Source organism: Crocuta crocuta, unplaced genomic scaffold, assembly GCF_008692635.1.
Source record: "Crocuta crocuta isolate KB4526 unplaced genomic scaffold, BGI_CrCroc_1.0 scaffold231, whole genome shotgun sequence".
Taxonomy (NCBI): domain Eukaryota; kingdom Metazoa; phylum Chordata; class Mammalia; order Carnivora; family Hyaenidae; genus Crocuta; species Crocuta crocuta.
This window is the reverse complement of record NW_027528357.1, coordinates 5644193-5657067: the sequence shown is the minus strand read 5'-3', so window position 1 is coordinate 5657067 and position 12875 is coordinate 5644193. Positions and strand designations below refer to the sequence as shown.

Below are 12875 nucleotides of genomic sequence, written 5' to 3'. Positions count from 1 at the left end.
GGCAAAGAGAGGGAAGAACCTCAAGCAGACTCCCTGCTATCAGCGTGAAGTAGGTTTCGATTTCACAAACTGTGAGATCATGACCTGAGCCAAAATCGAGAGTTGGACGTTTAACTGACTGAGCCACCCAGGTTCCCCCTCATTGGAGCTTGTAAAAATAGATACAGTTTTCCAGGACCCATTCCAGACAAACCGATTGGGAATCTCCAGGGGCCGAGCCCAGGAATATGTATCTTTAGATGCTCTCCAGATCATGCTGGTGCCTGGCAGGGTTAAGGACCCTGGAAGATGACATTGGAGACCACTCAGGAGGCCTCCTCATCTTTTGTCTGACAAAGGCAATGTTGAGAGCACCCTTTTCAGTGCTGGCAAAAGATAACTGAGCCGGTTACCTCCTAAGCACTGGTCCTTAGTTGTTGTTGAGTGTCGGGCCCTCTGTTTTTTGTTTTTTGTTTTTTTTCAAATCAGCAAAATTGACCCAACATCTCATCTGTGCCCAACACTGCATGCCAGAACGGCAGACATGTGTAGCGCTGCCTAGGTTTCTGCCCTCAGGAGGCCTGTCCCTAGAGACCAGGTGTTACAGAGAGCTCTCCATGCAAGTCGTCTTTGAGCATACTCGGCTTTAATGTGTTTCTAAGAGCTTTGCAGGTATTATTTCACTTAACCTGCCCAAAAGTCCTATAAGGTGGATACCTGTATTATTCTTATGTTTAAAAAAAAGGGTTTAGGAAACTGAGACACGATGAAATTAATTTTCCCAGGCTTACAAGGTGTGGTTCAGTAATTTGCTCAGTGTCTTAATGCTGCAATTCCTTCTCAGAAAAATTCACACATAATTTTTTTACATAAAATTTGGGGGGCTTCCAGACTCCCATGCATATGGGAGTGACAGCCAAAATAGTGTAAGTAAGCATGTCATCGTCCCGGAGTTCTGAATATTCAAACAGTTCTTTTACTTGACCCTTTTCTTGCTGCAGTTTATCCATAGAGTTTCTGTCCTCTCACATCACTGAACTTCTTCCTTGTCTTTTCCTGTCTTTGATTACACATAGAATAACAGATGTGTTTTGGACATTTCATTGACCACCCTTCTGATTTGGTTACTTCTAGATTACCTGCACTCCCCCAGCCTGTGAGGGATTATTTCTCCTAGTGTCAGATGATTTTCAGTTGACATGTGCCTTTTCACTTAAGTTTTCCCAGGAATGTTGAACCAAACTCCCCACTAGTTAAGATTTGTCTACTGTAGTTTTCAACTCTTTGTTTGAGCTCTTTATTATGATTCTTATTGACTTACTCTCCTAATAACATAGGACTGTTCTATATTTGCTTTAGTTAGAGATCAGCCATATATATGCTAAATCAGAATTATGGTAGTTGGCCTGTTATTTGTAGTCTACATTTCTGGACTTTAATGTTTTCCTTTCTGGTGTTATGTGATGTGCTATGAAAATCAAGCTTCTGTGCCTTATACTATCTTAAATCTATTTTTTCGAGAAAATAATAAAATGTTGACATAGGCATATTTTATACAGTGCTGTTTTCCATATATACATTTATTATATACATATATGATCTTTAATAATATTAAACATTTAATATAAATTAATATATGTATTATATACTTACTAACCAACTAGCAGAAATTTGGCTACCAGTGGATACATACCGTATATTCTACACCTAACCTAGTATCGGTGCTTGGCTTAGCCCCAAGGGACCTTATTCCTAGTTGATTATTCTGCTTTGAATTCATCTGTAATGTAGTTCTTCTGTTCCTCTCAGTGTAGGATAGTTATAAGTTATAGCTTACTTTGAGGCCATCTTAGTGAAAATTGAAAGAAGAGAGACTTAATTATTAGGGTAGTATCTTCTGTCTTCTTTTTAAGAGCCTTCTGAATTTTGGTAAAAAAGGCAGTGACACCACCGAAAAATGTATTCAACTTTATTTCCCTTTCATTTTGAGGATTTAAGTAAGATGTTGAAGAAGATTTCACTGAGATATTTTTCTCCCTCGATACTATTATAGCTGTATTTCTCCACTCAAATTTGTTTTCTCCAGAAGAGAGAAGTCTGTCTTCTGTTTATCTTTGTAATTGTCTGTTCTCTAATTTAACTCCATTTAGAACAGCATATTTCTCTACCATGTGATGCTGACATTGTAACTTAGTCTGACAGGAGGTAGTGATTTACAATAATATCTTTGTAATTCTGATGAACGTCCCTTAGGACATGAATATTAGATTGGATTATTTCTTGATACCCTTTGCTTTTTTTTCTGGAATATCTTTAGAGTAAGCGATCACAAAAAAGAATTTTAAAGCCTTGCCTCAAACAGATGTAACTTAGTAGAATCAACTTTGTTGACCCCAAATATGTTTGTTACATTTTTAGTGAAATTTCCATATTGTTTTATGTTAGACACTTAGAGACTAAAATAAGGTAATGCCTCTTACATTGGTTTGAGAGAAGTTAATCTTTTTCCAAAGGAAGTTCTTTCAGTTTCAAGATTTTACACCATATCCATCTTCCATTGATCTTATTTGCTTATGCTGCATCTTTTGAAGACTGTGCAGATTTCTATTATAATTGCTACTTTGTGATTAAAAAAATTTAGATCTTACACATTCTTTTGCTTTTCTGCCCATATTTTCTAATCTTTTATAGTACATAATTTTATATTCCTTTACCAACACTTGGAAAAATTCATATCCCCTTGCTTACAGAATAAAAATCCATACCAAAAATAAGTACATAAGTTGATAAATAAATAAATATAAAAATCTATACCTTTCTTACCCAGAAGTAGACTTTATTTTAGTTATGATTACAAAAGCACCAGAAAACTAAGTCATCATATCATCATAAACTATTTTACATAAATGAAGCATGTTATTTAGTGATTATAAAATTAATTTGATTCATTCATTTCCATTGAATAATATACATCTCCAAGTTGTACCTTTTGTATTTTGTGGTTGAACAGTAATTTAATATTTCTAATTTCTGTTCAGGTTGGGCATGTCAAGAGAGGACTCAATAAAGCTTACTTCTGGACCAAACAATGATGGAGCTGAGAGTAGTTCTTCATGTGGAACCGGAACCACTGGCCTCCCAGGCCTTTCTGCACAGACTCCCTTGGAAGAGCAGCAGCGAAAAAGCATGAAAAGTCCAACTTCACCAGAGCCGGATTTCTGTGCTATGGTAGATGTAGGTAAAGATGTAATGGCAGAATCAGAATCAGAAGATATCTTGATCCCTGAAGAATCTGTGATTCAGGAGGAAATTGCTGAAGAGGTAGAGACTAGTATCTGCGAATGTCAGGATGAAAATCATAAGACGATACCTGAATTTTCTGAGGGGTCTGAAAGTCCAGCCAACTCTCACGAAGAGCCCCAAGTAGCACCTCCTGAAGATAACTTGGAATCCTGTGTTATGATGAATGAGGTTTTAGAAACTTTGCCTCACATTGAAGTTAAAGTGGACGAGAAACCAGAGTCTCCCCAGGAAGAAATGTCGGTTGTTATTGATCAACTAGAAGTCTGTGACTCTCTCATTCCTTCTGCTTCATCTGTGACTCATGCCAGTGACACAGAATATAAGGAGCCAGAAGCTGCAGTAGAGATCAATACTCCAAAAATAAAAACAGGGTCATCTTCTTTAGAAGGCCAATTTCCCAGTGAAGGAATTGCCATAGATATGGAGCTACAGAGTGAGCCTGACGAACAGCTTTCTGAAAATGCTTGCATCTCTGAAACTTCCTTCTCTTCCGAGAGTCCAGAGGAAGCCTGTACCAGCCTGACATCCCCAGGAGGGGAAACCCAATCCACTTCAGAGGAATCGTGTACTCCAGCCTCCCTTGAGACCACATTTTGTTCTGAGGTGTCCAGCACTGAAAATGCAGACAAATATAACCAGAGAAATCCCCCTGATGAAAACCTTCATGCATCTTTGATGTCAGAAATCTCTCCAGTATCCACTTCACCTGAAATATCAGAGGCATCTCTCATGTCCAATTTACCTTTAACGTCTGAAGCATCCCCGGTATCAAATTTACCATTAACATCAGAAACATCACCCATGTCGGATTTACCTTTGACATCAGAAACGTCTTCAGTGTCTTCCATGCTTCTCACATCTGAGACCACTTTTATATCTAGTTTGCCACTTCCTTCAGAAACCTCTCCAATTTCTAATTCTTCCATGAATGACAGAATGGTGCATCAGCAAAGAAAGTCCCCTTCCATCTCTGAAGAACCACTCTCCCCACAAAAAGATGAAGGTTCTGCCCCTGCCAAGCCCCTGGGTGAGGGCCTTCTCTCTCAACAGAAGACTCTATCAAATACTCCTGAACCCATCAAAATGGGTTCTTCCATTGCTCCTGAAGCATTTCCATGCGAAGAATTGCACAGCAAGACTCTGAATCAGCAGCCTTGTAAATTACACATTGAAACTGAGAAGCCCTACCCTGCTTCGATTCCAGAACTTCCTTCTATAGAAATGATAAAAGTTAAAAATCATAATGTCCTACAAAGAACAGAGAAGAAGGGGGCATCTTCGCCGTTGGAGTTACCTGTCTTTTCTGAAGAGACAGAGAGTAAGGGAAATGAGCTTCCATCAGCTAAATTACAGGACAAACAGTATGTTTCATCGGTGGATAAGTCTTCATTTTCAGAAGGCTCTAGAAATAAAACACATAAGCAAGGGAGCTCACAGAACCGGTTGGAGACCTTGCATTCTTCCAAGTTGTCAGAGCCCTCCAAGTCACCCGATGGGATGAGAAATGAAAGTAGAGAATCCGAGATATCAAAGAGGAAAACTGCAGAGCAGCACAGTTTCGGAATCTGTAAGGAAAAGAGGGCTAGGATAGAAGATGACCAGTCAGTGCGGAACTTATCGTCCAGCAGCCCCGCTGAGAAGGAGCAGCCCCCCAGAGAGGAGCCCAGGGTTCCACCTCTCAAGGTACAGACTAATAATAATAACAACAGACGCAATTCCATAGATAGGCTTTTCCTACTTAGATGCTTAGTTTTCACATTTTAAATAAGGTTTTCTTCCCTCCAGGCTTTATGGAGCAGTTTACAGTCTAATACTCCAACACCAGTCTAATATTAAATGATCTTTTTTAAGGCTGTGCCCTGAGCTCATATGATAAGTTTAGATACACATATATATATTTAGATCTCAGCATTTAAGGAAAAAGAAATGAGGAGGGAGAACAGTGCCTGAAGGAGCCTATAGGCCAAAAGATACAGGGTCTTTCGGGGACTTCAGGGTGTAGGACAGAGACCTACATACACTTGGGGAAAGTTGAAAGATAGTTCAATGTCCTAGAAAAGTCCAGTAGGGCTAGGGAAGGTAGTCAAAAGTCAGAGGCGTGCACTAAAGAGGTGAAGGTACAGGTAATCGGTTTAGTTATTTTCCAGCAAACATTGACCACCACCATTGCCTAGCAGAAAGGACCTGACTTATGGAAGAGCCTCATTAAATATTTCTTGAATAAATCAATGAAATTGCTTTATACATCCTGAGGGAAAATGCTGTAGATATGTAGGTAAACAGATCCTATTTTATTTCTTTTTTTTTTCAAGATAGTAAACAGGTATTTAACTTTACAAATAATAGAGCCTGTAGTCAGACATTCCTATTTATATATTTTCTTTTGATCCCAGGTGGGTTTTAACTCAGAGAAAACAAGCCTTTTATATAAATTGACTCTGCCTAAGTAAACTGAAAATTGACATTAATTCAAAAGAAACACTCTGTTTAATAATAATAAAAAAATCCTACTCAATATTATCTATATTTATTTGATGCTTTCATCTCAGTCCATTTACATTGTCTTACAATAAAATGGTTATCACACTATAGGTTTGGTCTAGAATTATAAACATATTCTAGCTTTGTTTCTCTTAATCTCTTTCTCTTTATTTTGTTCTAATCTGACATCTATTTTTTGTGTGTGACTCATGATATCCATAAGGCTGACTTCTAAGAGGGTAGCTGTAGCTATTCTATTTAATAAAGTAACCTCTATTAAATAAGATTCTAGAGATGTGAAAGATGAACATTAAGCGGTAATTAAAACTCCACTTTGCATTTTAATTTCTGAAGCATTGGGAAAAAATATAGGCATACTTGTCATAGGAAATATTTTTAAATATAGCAGACTAATTTTTCTTATCAAAAGTTTGTTTTCAATGTAATATATACTTTGTAAAGATAGATACTATAAGAATATTTGATGTTTGTTCAACCTTGAGTTCTTCAGCATATCCAGGCATAATTTTTTTAATGTCTTTAGATTGGTTTTTTTATAACTAAAGGAAATATTTTATTTTTTAAATTTTTTTAATGTTTTTTATTTATTTCTAGGAGAGAGAGAGAGCGTGAGCAGGGGAGGGTCAGAGAGAGAGGGAGTCACAGACTGAAACAGGCTCCAGGCTCTGAGCTGGCAGTCAGCACAGAGCCCAACGCGGGGCACGAACCCATGAACCGCGAGATCATGACCTAAGCGAAAAGTCAGACGCTTAACCGACTAAGCCACCCAGGCGCCCCTAAAGGAAATATTTTAAAGGAAACACCAAATCTCCTCTCTTAATTCATTTTTCCTTTGGAGCCTTTGGATTAGAAGAGAGACCTCACAAGGTGGAACATGAGAAATAAGATAGCTCAGTAAGATAATTGATTCTACCAAAGTTCCAAAGCATAATTCGAAACTGATAGAATCCTATGGTACATGTCAGGGGTTTATAGTATAAATATACATGTGTTAAGAAGAGAGATAAGTGTTCTAGGAAAAGCCTTGTCTAGAGAGAGGAAAACGAGGGAAGCACAGTACCTGTCAACATCCCTGAATGGGAGCCCGAAGACTCACTGTCATTCCCTATATGACCCCAGGGCAGCCTACTTTCCCTCCACAGTGTCAAGATTTTTCAACTGTACAATGAGGTGCTTTAATCAGAACCCTTCCAGCTCTACAAATCTGTGAGTCTAAGGATATTTTTAGTGACCAGTGCATTACAGGCAATGCTATGGGATCTTGAGTGTTAGGTCCTGTGCCTCGTGAATTTGGTGATGACTGAGTCTCTTTCATTAGCATGAGTAGGTGGTCACTGTGGGTTGGGATATTTATGAAATTCAGCAAATTGCAGATTGCCAGTATCAGAAGAAACTGCCCAACCCAGAGTTGCCTTTCTGCCTCTAAGGCAGAAAACCAGAGTTGCTCTTGCTTTCATGAAAAGATAATGCTATGAAATCCCTTTGGAAAGCAGAGTACTCACACCAGTATAGTCTCATTCCATCTTTATAAGAGCCCTGTGAAGGAAATAGACCAGAAATAACTAGTCTCATTTTACAAGTGAGTTTACAAACTTTTTTTTTTAAATATTTTTATTTATTTCTAGGAGAGAGAGCAAGACAGTGTGAACAGGGGAGGGTCAGAGAGAGAGGGAGTCACAGACCGAAACAGGCTCCAGGCTCTAAGCTGGCAGTCAGCACAGAGCCCGACGCGGGGCTCGAACCCACGAACCGCGAGATCATGACCTAAGCGAAAGTCGGACGCTTAACCGACTAAGCCACCCAGGCGTCCCGAGTTTACAAACTCTTATTGTGTGCTCATTACACATGTATGGGGCAGCATGCTAGGTGGTGTGGGAGTATGTAAAAACCACGGGGTCTCTGGCTCAGGGAGGTCATTGGAGAAACTGAGTTATACGGTGAGTTGCCTAAGGTCACGGATTTCCTTTGAGTGAAGCCAGGATGAGAATTCTAGTCTCCTGACCTCTTGGCTAAAGGCTTTTTTCTCTGTGTGAAATTAAGAGAGAAACTCTTAACCATGTAGAGTTAAGGTCCTAGTTTGCTATGCCAGCAAGGAAGATAATTTAAAAGCTAAATATCTCTAAGTCTTTTTTAGCTAACCTCATTTTAAGAAGCATGGATTTTGTTTCCATTTATATGAGGCATTAAGAAGATGTTTCATTTCCATACCAAATGAAGCCACCAGTTGATGTTTCTGTAGATGAAAAACAGAGATTAGAAATTTTAATTTCACGTTCATGCTACATTTATTGTAGCTTTATACACAAAAGGCCGTTTGGGGATTTAGGTGTAGTTCATGCCACATTATGAGAGACTGCAGCTCCTCTTTCCTCTTGCATTATCACGTTCCTCATGCCTCCTTTGTGATCATGTACCGAGCGCTTTATCTTTCCATTCTCCCCTTCCTGTAGATCCAGCTTTCCAAAATTGGGCCACCTTTTATTATCAAGAGCCAGCCAGTCTCCAAAACGGAGTCTCGCGCATCCCCTAGCACGTCGGTCGGCAGTGGGAGGAACACAGGAGCCAGGACCCTTGCGGACATCAAGGCCCGGGCCCAGCAGGCAAGGGCCCAGCGAGAGGCAGCGGCAGCTGCTGCTGTGGCCGCTGCGGCGAGCATCGTCTCAGGAGCTATGGGGAGCCCAGGAGAGGGTGGAAAGGCGAGAACCCTGGCACATATCAAAGAGCAGACAAAGGCGAAGCTCTTTGCAAAGCATCAAGCCCGAGCCCACCTCTTCCAGAACACTAAAGAGTCCCGGTTGCCTGCGCTCAGCTCAAAGGATGGGCCTCCGAGCTTAGAAGTCTCTTCTACACCTGAAACAAAAATCGAAGGGTCCACTGGTGTGATTATTGTCAATCCAAACTGCAGATCCCCTAGCAACAAGTCAGCGCACCTCCGGGAGACCACCACTGTATTACAGCAGTCTCTTACCCCAGCTAAACTTCCAGAAACTGCCACTGACTTATCTGTGCATAGCTCTGACGAAAATATACCTGTGTCGCACTTATCTGAGAAAATTGTTTCATCTACCTCTTCTGAAAATAGCAGTGTGCCCATGCTTTTTAATAAAAATTCTGTCCCCGTGTCTGTTTGCAGCACTGCTATGTCGGGAGCAATTAAAGAACATCCCTTTGTGAGTTCTGTTGATAAATCCTCTGTTCTAATGTCTGTTGACAGTGCAAACACTACGATTTCCGCTTGTAATAGAAGCATGTTAAAAACCATCCAGGGAACTGACACTCCGTGCATAGCCATTATACCAAAATGTATTGAAAGCACTCCTGTCCCCCTCACGACAGAGGGCTGCAGTGTACCGAGCCCCATGGATGACAAGCAGGCGCTACTGTCCAGCAGCAGTGCTAATAACTTAGTCTCCAGTCAGTACACCTCTGTGCCAACTCCCTCCATTGGAAATAACTTGCCCAACCATCTCTCCACTAGCTCTGTCTTGATTCCCCCAACGGGAATTAACAGCAGATTTCCTTCTGAGAAGATAGCCATGCCTGGGAGTGAAGAACAGGCCACCGGACCCATGGGTACCACTGTGAGAGCCGCCCTCAGCTGCAGGGATTCCGTAGCAGTCACAGACACTCTGGCTGCACGTCCACCTGTCGCAATGTTTACCGGAAGCATGCTAACAATAAACTCTTACGAGAGTCCTCCCAAGATGAGTGCTGAGAGCTTGGACAAAAATTCAGGGCTTCGAAACAGGGCAGACAATTCTGGGAAACCTCAGCAGCCTCCGGGGGGCTTTGCACCAGCAGCCATAAACAGATCGATTCCATGTAAAGTCATCGTTGACCACAGCACCACGCTGACCTCCACGTTGTCCCTGACCGTCTCCGTCGAAAGTGCTGAAGCCAGCCTGGACCTCCAGAGCAGGTCAGTGAGGACAGAAGCCTCCGTCCAGCCCATGGCGTGTCCTCAGGTATCTGTCATTAGCAGGCCTGAGCCAGTTGCAAACGAAGGCGTGGATCACACTTCTAGTTTCCTTGCTGCTCCCACAGCAAAGCAAGACTGTAAAACGATGCAGGCGGCCTGCTCAAGTCTCCGAGAAGGACCCCTTGTTGTCCCAGATAAATTAAATGAAGCGACTGCTCCTAGTAATAGCTTTGCTGAGCAGGCACGTGGCTCGGCCACTTTCAAAAGTGAAGCAGACACGACCTGTAGCAATCAGTATAACCCAGGCAACCGGATTTGCTGGAACGAGGAGGGGATGAGGGGCCCAGGACAGCCCCTGGTTAGTCACTCCAGCTCAAGTAAGCAGAAAGACTATCTGGAGCAGGGCTGTCCCAAGGCTATCAAAACCGAGCATGCCGGCTACTCACACATGTCAGAACTTCACCCCAGGAATCTCATGACAAATGTCCCTCTCCCAGTGAAGTCTGAACCTCACGAAGCGGACAAGGGCTTTAGAATGGACACCGAAGACTTCCCCGGCCCCGAGTTGCCTCCTCCGGCCACAGAGGTCACCCCTAGTGTGCAGCAGGCACAGAACGTGAAGCCCCCCACCTCTGGCCCCATGGAGGAGGCCGTCTCCTTGGCTGCAGACCCCCTGAAAAGAGTCCCCAGCGCAGGGAGCTCCGGCTGCCGTCTCTCATCCGTGGAGGCTAACAATCCACTGGTGACACAGCTACTCCAGGGCAACCTGCCTTTGGAGAAAGTGTTGCCTCAGCCCAGACTGGGAGCCAAGCTCGAAATTAACAGGCTTCCTCTGCCTCTTCAAACTACCTCAGCGGGTAAAACAGCACCAGAGAGGAACATTGTAGAAATGCCATCCAGCTCTCCAAATCCCGACGGGAAGGGCTACCTGGCAGGGACCCTTGCACCACTGCAAATGAGAAAACGAGAAAACCACCCCAAAAAGAGAGTCGCCAGGACGGTGGGGGAACACACACAAGTTAAATGTGAGCCAGGGAAGTTGTTGGTGGAGCCGGATGTTAAAGGGGTGCCTTGTGTCATCAACTCGGGCATGAGCCAGCTAGGACACGGCCAGCCATTTAAGCAAGAGTGGCTGAACAAGCACTCCATGCAGAACCGAATTGTTCATAGCCCCGAGGTCAAACAGCAAAAGCGGCTGCTCCCTTCCTGTAGCTTCCAGCAGAGCCTATTTCACGTCGACAAGAATGGCAGCTTCCACCCCGATGCGGGTACCTCACACCGACAGCAGTTTTACCAAATGCCCATGGCTGCCCGGGGCCCCATCCCTAGCGCGGCGCTGTTACAGGCCTCTGCCAAGACCCCAGGGGGCTGTAACGCGTTTGCCTTCAACAGGCATCTCGAACAAAAGGGACTGGGAGAGGTTGGCCTTTCCTCAGCACCTCACCAGCTAAGGTTAGCCAACATGATATCCCCCAACATGCCCATCAAAGAAGGCGATGACGTGGGAGGGGCCGTGCACGCACTGCCAAACAAAGCACTAGTGNCCACCTCCACTACCTCCACCTCTTCCTAACGCAGAAGTCCCATCCGATCAGAAGCAACCGCCGGTTACCATGGAAACCACTAAGAGACTTAGTTGGCCACAGTCCACGGGCATATGTAGCAATATAAAATCGGAACCTCTTTCTTTTGAGGAAGGTTTAAGCAGCAGCTGTGAACTGGGCATGAAACAAGTTTCCTATGACCAGAATGAAATGAAAGAACAGTTAAAAGCATTTGCGCTAAAAAATGCAGATTTCTCTTCCTATTTGCTTTCTGAGCCACAAAAGCCTTTTACCCAATTAGCTGCTCAGAAAATGCAGGTGCAGCAACAACAGCAGCTCTGTGGAAATTATCCAACAATACACTTTGGTAGCACAAGCTTCAAAAGGGCGGCATCTGCGATTGAAAAGTCCATCGGGATTTTGGGAAGCGGCTCCGGCCCTGCCACGGGCCTGCCCGGTCAGAATGCTCAGATGCCCGTGCAGAACTTTGCCGACAGCAGCAACGCGGATGAGTTGGAACTGAAATGCTCTTGCCGGCTGAAAGCCATGATCGTGTGCAAAGGCTGTGGGGCCTTCTGCCACGACGACTGCATAGGTCCCTCCAAACTCTGTGTGGCTTGCCTGGTGGTGCGGTAAGAGCTGGTGAAAGATGCAGTATCCCTTTTCAGCACGGAAAAGCCAAACGGCATCAGCAGCAACAAATTGAGTAACTCAGTGGTTTATATCGTGATAATTTATTTTACTTTGGAACAGATTCTCTTTTCTCTCTGGGATTATTTACTTGCATTTCCCAGAAAGGGGAGGTCGCGTCCCAGCCGAGGGGCTTAGCAGCATGTCTTTTACAGATTAAGTTGCCATTCCCAGCTTTGGAAAATCTCTGTCCATGTGTATACAGGTCACTACCCCATTCGTTATTATTATTATTATTATTATTATTTTTAATCCAGGTGTAGTTAGGGAAAGGACATTTTTAATTACTTACTGCTAACCAGAAATGCAGATGTAGAAAGAGAACGGGAAAAGTGATTTAAGGTGGTTGGTTATTCATTCTCCTGTAGATTAACCATTGCAACGAGGGTTTTCAGAATTGACTCTTCTGGACCTACCTTTACCACAGTGATTCAATCGTATTTGGAAAGGGGAATCTTATTTAAATGTCTGATTCCTTGTATTTGCTCATATCTCAAAAGATCCATTAAAGGAGGTATGCCATTCATGAACTCCACTGTCCTTATTCTCTTCCCTCCCTCGTTACTCTTTTCAGAGACTGGCAGAATGTCTGGATCTGCATTGGACATTGTGCACACATTGTAGTGAAATGTGTCTTCTACCTGAAACTGCAGTGTGGGCCTCATGCCCAGTAATCTGGTTCGAGCCCTTTGATACGTGATACTGTCAGATGAGTTGACCAACAGAGGGCCATAGGGCCGTAGGGATTCAGAGCATCGTGCGTAGCTTTTAAGAGCAAGTATGAAAAAAAAAATACCCTAAAATTAAAAGTAAGGAAATAAAACGCTATGTATGCAAACACATCCAAATGGGTTGATAGTGGTCCGTTCTGTTCACTCTAAAGACAATTACTAGATATTAAAATGGAGGGGGGGGGCCGAAATAATTGTAGTCCTTTA

At 43.0% G+C, this 12875-nt stretch overlaps 1 protein-coding gene across 1 annotated transcript in view; it reads left to right on the top strand.

Annotated features, from left to right (window-relative positions):
* Positions 1 to 12467, top strand: part of ASXL3 (ASXL transcriptional regulator 3) — a 176822-nt gene extending 164355 nt beyond the window's left edge. Inside the window, 3 exon segments of the mRNA XM_077753852.1 lie at positions 3018 to 4965; positions 8235 to 11245; positions 11247 to 12467. Of these exon segments, the coding sequence (XP_077609978.1) occupies positions 3018 to 4965; positions 8235 to 11245; positions 11247 to 11883 (5596 nt within the window). The 3' untranslated portion in view covers positions 11884 to 12467.
* The last annotated feature ends 408 nt before the right edge of the window (positions 12468 to 12875 follow it).